The sequence below is a fragment of the Scyliorhinus torazame genome, chromosome 3 (genome assembly GCF_047496885.1).
Source record: "Scyliorhinus torazame isolate Kashiwa2021f chromosome 3, sScyTor2.1, whole genome shotgun sequence".
NCBI classification, from domain to species: Eukaryota; Metazoa; Chordata; class Chondrichthyes; order Carcharhiniformes; family Scyliorhinidae; genus Scyliorhinus; species Scyliorhinus torazame.
This window is the reverse complement of record NC_092709.1, coordinates 354,810,650-354,825,524: the sequence shown is the minus strand read 5'-3', so window position 1 is coordinate 354,825,524 and position 14,875 is coordinate 354,810,650. Positions and strand designations below refer to the sequence as shown.

The window sequence follows — 14,875 nt, the reverse complement described above, 5'->3', positions numbered from 1 at the left end:
CCGCTATAAATACCCCCGGTAAACAGAGCAATCTGCCCGCTATAAATACCCCCGGTAAACAGAGCAATCTGCCCGCTACAAATACCCCCGGTAAACAGAGCAATCTGCCCGCTACAAATACCCCCGGTAAACAGAGCAATCTGCCCGCGACAAATACCCCCGGTAAACAGAGCAATCTGCCCCCTATAAATACCCCAGTAAACAGAGCAATCTGCCTGCTATAAATACCCCAGTTAAACAGAGCAATCTGCCCGCTATAAATACCCCAGTTAAACAGAGCAATCTGCCCGCTATAAATACCCCCGGTAAACAGAGCAATCTGCCCGCTATAAATACCCCCGCGAAACAGAGCAATCTGCCTGCTATAAATACCCCAGTTAAACAGAACAATCTGCCCGCTATAAATACCCCTGGTAAACAGAGCAATCTGCCCACTACAAATACCCCCGGTAAACAGAGCAATCTGCCCGCTACAAATACCCCCGGTAAACGGAGCAATCTGCCCGCGACAAATACCCACGGTAAACAGAGCAATCTGCCCGCTATAAATACCCCCGGTAAACAGAGCAATCTGCCCGCTACAAATACCCCCGGTAAACAGAGCAATCTGCCCCCTATAAATACCCCCTGGTAAACAGAGCAATCTGCCCGCCATAAGTACCCCCGGTAAACAGAGCAATCTGCCCGCTATAAATACCCCCGGTAAACAGAGCAATCTGCCCGTTACAAATACCCCCGGTAAACAGAGCAATCTGCCCGCTACAAATACCCCCGGTAAACAGAGCAATCTGCCCGCTACAAATACCCCCGGTAAACAGAGCAATCTGCCCGCTATAAATACCCCCGGTAAACAGCAATCTGCCCGCTACAAATACCCCCGGTAAACAGAGCAATCTACCCGCTATAAATACCCCCGGTAAACAGAGCAATCTTCCCGCTATAAATACCCCAGTTAAACAGAGCAATCTGCCCGCTATAAATACCCCCGGTAAACAGAGCAATCTGCCCGCTACAAATACCCCCAGTAAACAGAGCAATCTGCCCGCTATAAATACCCCCGGTAAACAGAGCAATCTGCCCGCTATAAATACCCCAGTTAAACAGAGCAATCTGCCCGCTATAAATACCCCCGGTAAACAGAGCAATCTGCCCGCTATAAATACCCCCGGTCAACAGAGCAATCTGCCCGCTACAAATACCCCCGGTAAACAGAGTAATCTGCCCGCTACAAATACCCCCGGTAAACAGAGCAATCTGCCCGCGACAAATACCCCCGGTAAACAGAGCAATCTGCCCCCTATAAATACCCCAGTAAACAGAGCAATCTGCCCGCTATAAATACCCCAGTTAAACAGAGCAATCTGCCCGCTATAAATACCCCAGTTAAACAGAGCAATCTGCCCGCTATAAATACCCCCGGTAAACAGAGCAATCTGCCCGCTACAAATACCCCCAGTAAACAGAGCAATCTGCCCGCTATAAATACCCCCGGTAAACAGAGCAATCTGCCCGCTATAAATACCCCAGTTAAACAGAACAGGACAAAATGAGCCATTTAAATACCCCAGCAACAGATACCAGAGTATTCCAACCCACATAAATACCCAGTTAAACATAACAGAACTGACCCATACAAATAAAGGTAAAGTCGCCATAGTTCAGGTGACCACAGGCTGCTTTCCCCTTTGAGGAGGAGAGCTGGCTGGTGGTGATTTAATCTGAGGGTCACCACACCTCAGGCGAGGGGCAAGGTTGAGAAGGCGGGGCCTTCATGAATAAACTCATAACCACATAAATACCCCAGCTAAACATAACAGAACTGACCCAGAAAATACCCCAGTAACAGATAGGGATGCCTCACTGCATTTCCGAGGGGCCTTGGTGAGACCACATTGGGGGTGCTGTGTGTCGTTTTAGTCTCACCATAGAAAGGATATATTTTCCATTGAGGGAGTGCAGCAATGGTTCACCAGACTGATTTGTGCAATGGCAGGATTGTCGTACGAGGAGAGATTGGGTAAATGGGGCCTCTATTCACTGGACTTCGTAAGAATGAGAGGGGATCTCACTGAACTGTATAAAATTCTGATAGGGTGGGACAGACTGGATGCAGCGATGCTGTTTGCACCGGCTTTTCGGGGGGGGTGGGGGGGTGGTCTAGGACAAGGGGTCACAGTCTCAGGATACGGGAGGCCATTTAGGACTGAGATGAGGAGCAGCTTCTTTACTCAAGAGGATGGTGAGCCTGCGGAATTCCCTACCACAGAGTCTGTGAAGGCCAGATCTCTGAATATATTTAAGAAGAAAATAGATACGATTCGAAAACGTGTCAAGGGTTGTAGGGAGGGGGTGTGAGCGTTTTGTTGAGTTAGAGGATCAGCTATGATCATACTGAATGGCGGAGCAGGCTCAATAGGCCAAATGACTGACTCCCGCTCCTATTTTCTATGTGGATAAAAATATACTCCACTCAGAACCGGTGGTCCAAGCTACCCTCCGGGGTTTTAGGAACCCTCGCATTTAACATCAGCGGGGTTCTCAACAAAATTGGGGAGTCTTTGGCAGGATTCTGAAAAGCATACTCCCTTGGGTGTCGGGGAATTTGTGACTTTTAAACGTAACGTGAGTGAGGAAAGTGTGGGACCCAATTGAGGAGGCACGGGATTTAAAACAGGGAGACTGCAACATGATTCTGGCAATGGCCGAGACTTGTTTGGGGGCAGACGGTGTAACCTTGGAAAGCTTTGAGACGTGGGCCTGAAGCAAAATCGGTGGAATTGGTCAATAGCTGACAATCCGGGGGGGGTTAACAATAGCAAAGCTTTTAAATGTACAAGTCACACCCAGCTGCTGAAAACAGTCTCTCCTGAAAACAAGTCATTGCTAGAAGGGCAGCCGACTGAAATCCAAAACTCGAACCGTGAAGATTACGTGGTCGCTGAAACTGAAAAGGGTTTACCCCAAACACGGACAAACCTGGATGGTAATTATCTGCTGGATTCAGCTCATGGAGTTGCAGAACATTGGATTTGTTTGGGAACAAGGGGCATCTCAAGAGTTCAGAAAACGTAGGTAGCTGAGAACACAGGGGTAACCTCATGTAATACTGTGTGTGTGAAAAGCTATCAGGTAGTTAAATGTACTGTTGTAGTATGTTATAATCCTTCTTGTCATGTGTTTCTCTTTTAAGGTAAGAAATATTCTTCATTAATTGATGACAAAACGACTGGATTATTCCTCCCTGGTTTGCATATCTTTTCTCACAGTTTCCCAAATTGAAAATATACACCACTCAGAACCGGCGTCCCAGGTTACCCCACTGGGTTTTGAGATAACATCAGCGGAGTGCAGTCACTGTTGTAATGTAGGAAACATGACAGTCAATTGATACACAGCAAGATCTGACAAACAGCAATGGGTCAGTGACCAGATAATCTGCTTTTTGTGATGTTAATTGAGGGACAAGAGACGGGAGATTAATTCCCCTGCTCGTCTTCAAAATAATCCCTAGGGATTTTCTTAACACTCACACGAAGAGGAAGGTGAAGCCTCAGGTTAATGTCTGATCTGAAAGACAGCACCTCCAACAATGCAGCACTCCCTCAGTGCTATGCTGAAGTGTCAGCCTTGATTTTCGTGCTTAAGGCCTGGAGTGGGACTTGAAATCTGAACCCAAAAGGCTGTCACACAACCTCGCAAGAGTGCTGTGCAGATAGGAACAGGATGTGGATAGACAGACTGGGCACGATTTCAACTCACCTGAAACCCATTCCATCAAACAAAGTTTTTTGTTATAAATTTAGAGTACCCAATTGATTTTTTCCAATTGAGGGGCAATTTAGCGTGGCCAATCACCTAGCCTGCACATCTTTGCGTTGTGGGGGCGAAACCCATGCAAACACGGGAAGAATGTGCAAACTCCACACGGACAGTGACCCAGAGCCGGGATCGAACCTGGGACCTCGGCGCCGTGAGGCTGCAGGGCTAACCCACTGCGCCACCCATTCCATCAAACAAAGTTAAGTCTGGCCCAGTACTTCAGGAGTGGGCAAAGCTGTCTTAACTGGCAAGTATGGCGTTATTCATTTCAGTGCCCAGAGTGGCAACCCATAATATTTTCTAAATAGTGAGAAACTGAGAGCTTTTTCTTTGAATTTGTTGATGGGATGCGGGCTTTGCTGGCTGGGACAGCGTTTGTTGCCCATCCCTGCGGGCATTTACGAGTCAACCACATTGCTGTGGGTCTGGAGTCACATGTAGGCCAGACCGGGTAAGGACGGCAGATTTCCTTCCCTAAAGGACATCAGTGAACCCGATGGGTTTTTACGACAATCGGCAATGGTTTCATGGTCACCTTTTAGACCTCTTTTTAAAAAATATTTTTCACATTTTCTCCCAAATTTACACCCACCAACAATAAACCATAATCTGTAACAAATATGTCAATCCCCATATCAATAACTATCCCATCCTCCCACCAAACCCCAAACATTAGCCCGCATGTTCACACAAACAAATGACAAAATGGAATTAGGGATCACCCAGTCGCCATTAACACACACAGCTCCCCTCCCCCAACCCTCCCACCCACCCCCCCAGCTAATGTTCGATGTTATCCAGTTCTTGAAAGTGCACGATGAACCCCTCCATCCTTCCCCTCAGTTCAAACTTAACCTTCTCAAGAGTCAAGAATTCCAACAGGTCCCCCCGCCACGCCAGGGCACAGGGTGGAGAGGCTGCTCTCCAACGTATCAGGGTCTGCCTTCGGGCGATCAATGAGGCGAAGGCTACAACATCTGCCTCCGCCCCCGTTTCCAACCCTGGCTGGTCCGACCCCCGAATATGGCCTCCCGGGAGCCCGGGTCCAGTTTCACGTGCACCACTTTAGAAACTACCCTAAACACCTCCTTCCAGTAATCCTCCAGCTTTGGATAAGACCAAAACATATGAACGTGACTACCGGTGCCCCCACCCCCCCACAAAATTCACACACATCTTCTACTCCTTCAAAGAATCGGCTCATCCTCGCCCTCGTGAGGTGTGCTCTGTATACCAACGTCAGCTGTATCAGCCCCAACCTCGCGCACAAGGTGGAGGAATTCACTCTACGGAGCACCTCACACCAGAACCCCTCCTTCATATCCTCTCCCAACTCTTCCTCCCACTTTGCTTTGATCCCTTCCAGTGGTGCCTTCTCCTCCTCCAAATAGCTCCGTAAACCGCCGACACTACCCCCTTCTCCAATCCCCCTGTCGTCAGCACCTCCTCCAGCAATGTGGAGGCCGGCTCCACCAGGAAGCTCTGTATCTTCTTTCTGGCAAAATCTCGAACCTGCATGTATCGAAACATTTCCCCCTGCTCCAGCCCATACTTCGCTTCCAGCTCCTTCAATCCTGCAAACCGGCCCCTAAGAAACAAATCTTTTAGTGTACCTTTTAATTCCAGATTTTTAAAATTGAATTCAAATTTCACCATCTGCCATGGTGGGATTCGAACCCGCGTCCCCAGAGAACGTCTCCGGGTCTCTGGACTACTGTCCAGCAACAATACCACTGTGCCACTGCCTCCCCTGTGAAGCTGTGAAGGAACATAGAGGTTTTCATCAGTTCACCAATCATTAAAAGCTGATGGACCAGGTACAAAAACAAATTAAAAGCTAATCAATGAAATGTTGGCCCTAATCTAAGACTGTGGGGTGGAAGTGATATTTCAGTTGTACAGAGCATTGGTCAGGGTCCATTTAGAGTAATGGTGTTCAGTTTTGGGGATTGCACCTCAGGAAGGCTGTATTGACATGGGAGACGGGAAGGGGGGGGGGGGGGGGGGGAAAAGAGAGGAGAGTAACACAGATTTGTCAGAAGGAAACTGGGGCTTAGAGGGTTGCATTATGAGAACAGGTACAGAAACTTTATATTCCCTGGAGTTCAAGACAGTGTTGTAATCCAATCAAAGTATTAAAAATGACCATTGGAATCAACAGGGCAGAGAGGCTAGGGGATGACCGAGCTAGTTTGAGGGAGGACGTTGATCCCTATTCCTGTTGCTATTCTCCCACGCCAGTGATATAAATTCTTACGGCTCAGCCTCTTGTACAATACCACAGTATTTACAGATTTGAGTTGAGAACTCATTCTGGAATACAGATTTCTCGGTTTAGTAGTCTGGCTACCTACCTGTACCCTGCGTGGCCAGTGTGTGACTGGAGGTGCTGATAGTTGTCCTTGATGCCCCACCTGGCGGGGTTCTCCTGGTTTGCGTCGACACCTCCTGCTCCACCGTAACGGCAGCAGGAATTGGCAGCTCCATTGAGGGCCGGATGATTGTCTGAGTGGACACGTCCACCTTGCTGCCATCGCGCGTGATTGGAATCCTCGGCTCTGGCTTGCCTTCAGAGGTGCAAGCGAACAAGGGCAGGAAGCTGGGGTAAAAGGCCGGAATAGGCATGGGAAGAGGGGGGTATGGTGGCCCCTGGCCAGCTGGCTGACAGGCAACAGAACAGGGCATGTCTGGAGTGTCGTGCTGGGGTGGGGGAAGAGCTGGCTGTGGTCCTTCTCCTGTCGGTTGTGTCTCTGCAACCCCGAGGTTCCCAAGCGGTGTGGGGATGCTATCGGGAAGAGCTCTGGGGGCAGCTGGCCGCTTGGGAGAAAGGGTTACCCGAATGTGTGAAAGTACAGTCCTGGTGGGAGAGGGGCTACAGGGATCTGGAGAGTTGGAGCTGGGCTTCTGTCCCGTGGAAGTGACGGTACAGGGTAGCTCACCAGTATCCGGCATAGTCTGTCCCTGAATACTGCTCTCACTGGCGAGCTGCTCGCTCTGCTTTGGGCCGCTTTGCCGGCGCTCCTCCTGTTCCTCGCAGAACATGTGGGTTGGCAGCTGGGCTAACTCTTCTCTCACTGTCCGGATGCAGCTGGGAGAACCCTCATCAGATCTGTTGGTGGCCCCGTGCTGTTGACTGGGGATCTCCTTGGGGAGTGGAGTGCTGAACTGTGGGCTGGAGGAAGGGGGCTTCCTGCGGGAGGAGAAGGTGATGGCGATGATGGGCTTCGCAGGCTGTGATGGAGGGGACTGGGTGCAGTCACTCACGGGGGAGTCCAGATCCATGGCTTTCAGCTGCTTGTCCATGTTCCTGCGCAGGGGAGTCCGCAGCTGCACGGTGGTATCAAACAGGTTATCGGAAAGTTTCTGGAGCTGGCTGGAGATCTGGGATCGTGCTGTGCTGACAGATTGGAATTCTGGAGGGGGGAGGGGGGCCGGCTCAATCTCTGGGGAGGCGTCTACTGATGATGCAAGGTCTGACGGCAACGATAAATCCTCAGCATCCACTGAACATCCATCCTGCCAAAAACACAAAGGTTATTTCATCTCTTTGTTCAGCACTGCCTCACTTTTAGTTTGAGGCTATAACAAACTCCTTGAGAGCGTGGTGAAGGGAGATTTGATCGGGCGCTGGTGAAAGGGAATTGGAAAGGATAAGATCTACCACGAAATGCAGGAGTGTGGTACTTGCTGAGTTGCTCTTCCAGAGAGCTAGTTCAGACCACAAGGATCGAATGGCCCCCTTTTGTGCTGTAATCTTTCTATGATTAGACAACTCTCACCTCAAGGCTCTGGCATCTCCAAACACAGTTTCCTATCCTCAGCTGCATACTGCCAGCTCAGCCAGGGAACTATTCATTTCTCGATCCCGGCCCCGGGTCACTGTCTGTGTGGAGTTTGCACATTCTCCCCGTGTCTGCGTGGGTCTCACCCCCACAGCCCAAAAGGCTGTGCAGGTTAGGTGGATTGGCCACGCTAAATTGCCCCTTAATTGGGAAAAAAAAAAATTACATTTTTTTTTAAAAAAGGGAACTATTCATTGCATGAGCTTGGACCAGGTTCGGGGAGGCACGTAGGACAGCGGTTAGCACTGTTGCTTCACAGCTCCAGGGTCCCAGGTTCGATTCCTGGCTTGGAAGAGTCTGCACGTTCTCCCCATGTGTGCGTGGGTTTCCTCCGGGTGCTCTGGTTTCCTCCCACAGTCCAAAGATGTGCAGGTTAGCTGGATTGGCCATGTTAGATAGCCCTTAGTGTCCAAAAAGGTCGGGTGGGGTGACTGAGTTACGGGTATAGGGGCTCTTTCCAGGGGCTGGTGCAGACTCGATCGGCCGAGTGGCCTCCTTCTGCACTGTAAATTCTATGATTCTGTGATTCTAGGTGGAAAGTGACAATGAGGGGCCGGGTTATCAGCAGCAGAGGCCCGGGCTGCTTTCCTCCGCTGTGAGGCCGCTGACACGGACATCGACTGATGTCACAGAAACAGAGGGAGGTCAATCGGCCCCTGGAGCATGTTCCGCCCTCCCAGCAAGGTCACGGCTGATCTTTAACCCCTTAAATCCTGTAACACACAAAGAAACCTCTTCAATATACTCAGCAACTGAACATCCACGGCTCTCTGGGATGGAGAATTCCAAAGATTCACAATCCTCCGAGTGAAATTTCTCCTCCTCTCAGTCCGAAACAGCCAATCACTTTGTCCTGAGACCTTATTCTAGATTCCCCAGCCAGGGGAAATATTTTCTCAGCATCTACCCTGTCAAGCAACCTTAATCATTTTCCATGCTTCAATGCGAGACCTCCCGTTCTTTTAAGCTGCAGGGAACACAGAACATGACTGAGGTCCTTGCAAGGTGCCAGATAGTTGACTTGTACCCGGCTCAGTTGCACTGACTGCATTCAGCCACTGGGAGCCCCGATCCAGAAGCCTTGCACTCTGAATCATACCGCAAGGGAGGGGGCCAGTCTGCCCACCAAGCCCGCACAAACTCTTCTGAACAACAATCCGGTTGGTCTCACTCACCTGCTCCTTCCCGCATCCCTGCAATGTTTCGCCATTATGTATTTAACTTTTGAATCTGTATCCGCCACCCAGACAGCTCATTTCAAATCCTAAACACCTTTTAATGCAATGAGTTTCTTTATGCCGCACTCGTTCTCCTGTCAATCCCCTTAAATCTGCACCCTGTGATTATCGACCCAGTCATTGGAAACAGCTTCTCTTTATTTCCTCATTGTAATGACCTCCAATTGGCATTATTGGTTGGCCAATTGGAGTACGAGCTCCCTCAATGGTAGTTCAATGAGGGGGCCCATATAAGCACCTGTGTAGGCTTTGTGAGGCAGTCTTAAGTCGACTGGAATGCCAGCAGCACTGTTTGGAGATGCTCTTGTATATAGTTATTGCAAATAAATACTGGTGTGGTGACGGAACCCCTGCCTGCTGTGGATTATTACACTCATCAAAACCCTTCACCATTTAGAGCACCTCTATAAAGTCACATTTAACTTTCTGGAGGACCAGCCCAGCTTCTCCGATCTCTCCAAATTACTGTAATCCTTCAATCCTGGAACCATTCTGGTTAATCCCTTCAGTACTCTCTCCAAAGCCTGCACATCATTCCGAACGCCTGCTGCTTAGAATTGGACACAATGTTCCAGCCGGGTCTGAAATGCTGTTCTACAATCGGGCTCTGGGCTTTTGCACGCTCTCTGTTTAAGTTCAGGATCACGTACCCTTTATTGGCCACCACTCTGAAATATGTGTGCACAAAACCCCCTCATTCTCGTTGCTCTTTCATCCCCATTGAGAGTGCATCACTTAGTTTGCATTGGGTCTCCTCATTCTTCCTATTATAATTATCACTCGAATATTGGCCAGCATTTCTCAAAAGTTTTTTTCTGTGAACTACAACTCTGTCTCTTGCATGGAATGCACTGAGTTAACGATTCCTGCATCAGCATCACACGTCCAATCTGCAAGGCACCATGCTCTGCAAGGAGACAGGTAACCCTCTCATTCCCCTAACTAACTGGGTTCACTACACAAGATACGTGCAAAGCCAACCTCCAATCCATGCCAGTCAGCTCAGATTCAAAGCATGCATCACCGGGAAGGATAGAGAGAGAGGGAGACACCCAGTGGACAAACTGCATGCATTTGCTGGACACCATGTGTAGCCGACAATCTTGGCTGTAACCATACTTCATGGATCAAACAGCGGTGGAGAGTTTACACACCACAGGGATTTTAAAAAATTAAAGCAAAGCAACTTACACCCTGGCAGCTGCTGCTGAAGCAATCCGCGCCTGCAATAAAGAAACCTGAGCTTGTGAATCTGGCTTGAGTGCAGAGTCCCAGCCTCGTGAACCCCACCCAGTGGCCTGGCTTGGGATGTGTACAGGAAACTGCCTGCTACAGTGCCCGATTGGTGCTGAGTTAACTGAGCTCAGCTGGCAAAAAGGCGATCAGGTTCTGCAATATATTTCAATGTCCCTGAGTCAAGGGGGTGAAAATTAACTTCCCGATCATTAATCAGTTACTATTGTGGTAAAACAAAGTGTATGTGTTTGTGCGTCAGCATGTGTGCACGCATGTGTCAACATGTACAAGTATGTACATTCACATATACACATTTGAATGTACATATAAATCAGCATGTATGTGGGCAGACACATATGTCCTTGTGTGATATATATGCATGTGCAACATCTATATACACAAGTCAAATATCCTTTATTCTTATATAGGTGCTGGTTTAGCACACTGGGTTAAATCGCTGGCTTTTAAAGCAGACCAAGGCAGGCCAGCAGCACGGTTCAATTCCCGTACCAGCCTCCCCGAACAGGCGCCGGAATGTGGCGACTAGGGGCTTTTCACAGTAATTTCATTTGAAGCCTACTTGTGTCAATAAGCGGATTCCATTCTCCGTACATCTTCAAACCAATATTCTTCTGGAGGACTGTGCAGTTCAGTTGCATGTTAAAGCAATGTAATATTATATTGCAAGTGTAATAAGTGTTAACAGGTAAGAAGTTAACAGGGTGCGGGAGTTGGCAAATAGAGATTGCATTTGCAGACTGTAGCTGAGCCTAAGTTTAGGGATTGTAAACATATAAATTGGGAGCAGGGACAGGCCATTTAGCCCCTCAGGCCTGCTCTGCCACTTAACAAGATCATGGGTGACCCGACTGTAACCTCAACTTCACATTCCTGCTGACCCCCAATAACCTCTCACCCCCTTGCTTATCAAGAATCTATCTGGCACTTCCGGTTGCGGCTATGCGGAGCTAAGTCGCACGTTCGGCAGCTCCGGCTTGGAACGGACTTTTCAGGGACCCCAACGGCATTTTTTCGACATTTCCCAATGTGGGAAGAAGACTGCAACATTCCCCCGACAGTGTATGGCTTGGACCAGGAGCGGGGCGACTAAAAAAGTGGTGGTGAAGCCAAAGAAACTGCGAGGGAAGAAGAGCAAGATGGCGGCGGGCGGGGACCAGGCAGCGTGGATGCAGTGGGCACAGGAGCAGCAGGAGGTTATCCAGCGCTGCTTCAGGGAGCTCAAATCGGACCTGCTGGAGCCGATGAAGGCTTCTATTGATAAGCTGCTGGAGACCCAGGCGGTCCAGGGGGTGGCGATCCACGAGGTCTGACAAGAGATCTCAGATAACGAGGACGAGATCTTGGGTCTAACGGTAAAGGTGGAGGCGCACAAGGCGCTCCACAAGAAATGGCAGGAATGGTTCGAGGAGTTGGAGATTCGGTCAAGGCGGAAGAATCTGCGGATCCTGGGCCTCATGGAGGGGCTGGAGGGGTTGGACGTGGGGGCCTATGTGGTCACCATGTTAAACTCGCTGATGGGAGTGGGGTCCTTTCAGGGGGCCCTGGAACTGGAAGGGGCCCATGGAGAGCTGGCGAGGAGGCCCAAGGCTAATGAGCCGCCGTGGGCGATGCTGGTGCAGTTTCATCGGTTCGCTGATCGCCAGTGCGCACTCAGGTGGGCCAAGAAAGAGAGGAGCAGCAGGTGGGAGAATGCGGAGGTTCGAGTAAATCAGGACTGGAGCGCGGAGGTGGCGAAGAAGAGGGCCGGGTACAACTGGGCGAAGGCGGTGCTGCACAGGAAGGGGGTGAAGATTGGCATGCTGCAGCCGGCGCGTCTGTGGGTCACCTACAAGTACCGGCACCATTATTTTGAGTCCACGGAGGAGGCGTGGGCCTTTGTTCAGGCTTTTTCCCACACTGAAGGCTGGAGGGTGTGGGGCCGGGGCGGGGAAGCGCGGGCACGTGGCTGGCCGAGCTTGGGATGGAAGGGGGAGGCGGAGAGCCTGCTGGTGGGTCATGGAACGGGAGGGGAAGTCCCACAATGGGAGGAGTCGAAGGAGAGGCGGGAGCAGCCGGGGTCAGCAGTACTTGCGGGAGTGCAATGGGGGGAGCAATGCAGCTAGGAGGAGTCCTAGCTGGGGGGTGGTGGGGTGGGGAATCGGGTTGCTGCTGGTATGGTCAAGGGGGAGCTGGAGCGAGTAGAGGGTGTTGGGACGGGGGTCTGCCGCCGCGGGGAATGGGCCGGGCGTGGGGCGCTGGCGCGTGGCTGGCCGAGGAGGGGTTATGGCTAGTCGGCGGGGGAGGAGGGCGGGTAGCTCCCTGACCCGACTGCTAACCTAGAACGTAAGGGGGCTGAACGGGCCGGTTAAGCAGGCCCGGGTGTTCGCACACCTGAAGGGGCTGAAGGCGGATGTGGTCATGCTCCAGGAGACACACCTGAAGGTGGCAGACCAGGTAAGATTGAGGAAGGCCAGGTGTTTCATTCGGGGCTGGATGCCAAAAATCGGGGGTGGCGATCTTGGTGGGAAAGAGGGTGTCGTTCGAGGCGTCGAGCATTGTGACAGACAATGGCGGAAGGTACGTAATGGTAAGTGGTAAGCTGCAAGGGGAGAGTGTGGTGCTGGTCAACGTGTACGCCCTGAACTGGGACGATGCGGGTTTTATGCGGCGCATGTTGGGTTGGATCCCGGACTTGGAAGTGGGGGGCCTGATAATGGGGGGGGACTTTAACACGGTGTTGGATCCGGCACTGGATCGCTCCAGGTCCAGGATGGGTCGGAGGCGGCTAAAGTGCTGAGGGGGTTTATGGATCAGATGGGAGGGGTGGACCCTTGGAGATTTACAAGGCCGGGGGCTAGAGGATTTTCATTCTTCTCGCACGTTCATAAGGCCTATTCCCGGATCGACTTTTTTTGTTATGAGCAGGGCGCGGATTGCAAAAGTAGAGGATAGCAGGGTAGTACTCGGCGATAGCCTTTTCGGATCACGCCCCGCATTGGGTAGACCTAGAGCTGGGGGAGGAGAGGGACCAGCGCTCGTTGTGGTGCTTGGAGGTGGGGCTGTTGTCGGACGAGGAGGTGAGCGAGCGGGTCCGAAGAAGCATAGAGAGATACCTGGAGGCCAACGGTAACGGGGAGGTCTGAGTGGGGATGGTCTGGGAGACGCTGGCTAGGGAAGAGCTGAACTCCATTAGGGCCCACAAGGAGAGGAGAGAGCAGAGGGAGAGGGAGAGGTTGGTGGGGGAGATGGTGAGGGTAGACAGGGGGTATGCGGAGGTGCCGGAGGAGGGACTGTTGAGGGAGAGGCGTAGCCTCCAGGCCGAATTCGACCTGTTGACCACCAGGAAGGCGGAGGCTCAGTGGAGAAAGGCCCAGGGGGCGATTTATGAATATGGGGAAAAGGCAAGTCGGATGCTGGCGCATCAGCTTCGGAAGCGGGATGCAGCTAGGGAGATTGGGGGAATTAAGGATTGGGGGTGGGGGAGAGTGTGGTGCGGAGTGGGGTTGGCATCAATGGGGTCTTCAGGGACTTTAAGGAGGAACTGCATCGTTCCGAGCCCCTACTGGAGGAGGGAGGGATGGGCCGCTTTCTGGACCAACTGAAGTTCCCGAAGGTGGAGGAGGGACTGGTGGCGGGATTAGGGGCCCCATTTGGGTTGGAGGAGCTGGCCAAAGAGATAGGGAGCATGCAGGCGGGGAAGGCACCGGGGCCGGACGGTTTCCCGGTCGAATTTTATAAAAAATATGTGGACCTGTTGGGCCCGTTGCTGGTTAGGACCTTCAACGAGGCAAGGGAGGGGGGGGGGCATTGGCCCCGACGATGTCCCGGGGACTGATCTCCTTGATCCTGAAGCGGGACAAGGATCCCCTGCAGTGTGGGTCTTACAGGCCGATTTCATTGTTAAATGTAGATGCCAAGGTACTGGCGACGGTCTTAGCCACGAGAATTGAGAATTGTGTGCCGCAGGTCATCCATGAAGACCAGACGGGGTTCGTGAAGGGGAGGCAGTTGAACGTGAATGTGTGGAGGCTCCTGAACGTTATTATGATGCCGGCGAGGGAGGGGGAGGCGGAGATAGTGCGGCGATGGACGCTGAGAAGGCCTTCGATAGGGTAGAGTGGGGGTACTTGTGGGAGGTGCTGAAGAGGTTCGGGTTTGGGGAGGGGTTTGTCAGGTGGGTTAGGCTGTTGGACGAGGTCCCGATGGCGAGTGTGGCCACGAACAAGAGGAGGTCTGAGTACTTTCGGTTGCATCGAGGGACGAGGCAGGGGTGTCCCTTGTCCCCCCTGCTCTTCGCGCTGGCGATTGAACCCCTGGCTATGGCACTGAGGGAGTCGAGGAACTGGAAGTGGCTGGTGCGGGGTGGGGAGGAGCATAGGGTGTCACTCTATGCGGACAACTTGCTGCTATATGTGGCGGACCCGGTGGGGGGAATGCCGGAGGTAATGAGGATCCTCAGGGAGTTTGGGGATTTCTCAGGGTACAAGCTCAACATGGGGAAGAGCGAGTTGTTTGTGGTTCACCCAGGGGACCAGGAGAGGGGGCTGGCGAGCTCCCACTAAAAAGGGCGGAGAGGAGCTTCAGGTATTTGGGGGTCCAGGTGGCCAAGAGCTGGGGGGGCCCTGCATAGACTTAATTTCACGAGGCTGGTGGAGCAAATGGAGGAGGAGTTTAAAAGGTGGGACGCGTTGCCGCTGTCCCTGGCGGGTAGGGTGCAGTCAGTCAAGATGACGGTGCTCC

At 51.8% G+C, this 14,875-nt stretch overlaps 1 protein-coding gene across 4 annotated transcripts in view; it reads right to left on the bottom strand.

Moving 5' to 3' along the window:
• The window catches only part of LOC140409349 (uncharacterized), a 96,834-nt gene that overhangs the window by 16,949 nt on the left and 65,010 nt on the right, over positions 1-14,875 (bottom strand). For all 4 annotated transcript variants that reach the window (XM_072497770.1, XM_072497771.1, XM_072497772.1 and 1 more), the window contains one exon: positions 6,174-7,335. In XM_072497770.1, coding sequence (XP_072353871.1) covers positions 6,174-7,335 — 1,162 coding nt within the window. The remainder of the gene's footprint in view (positions 1-6,173; positions 7,336-14,875) is intronic.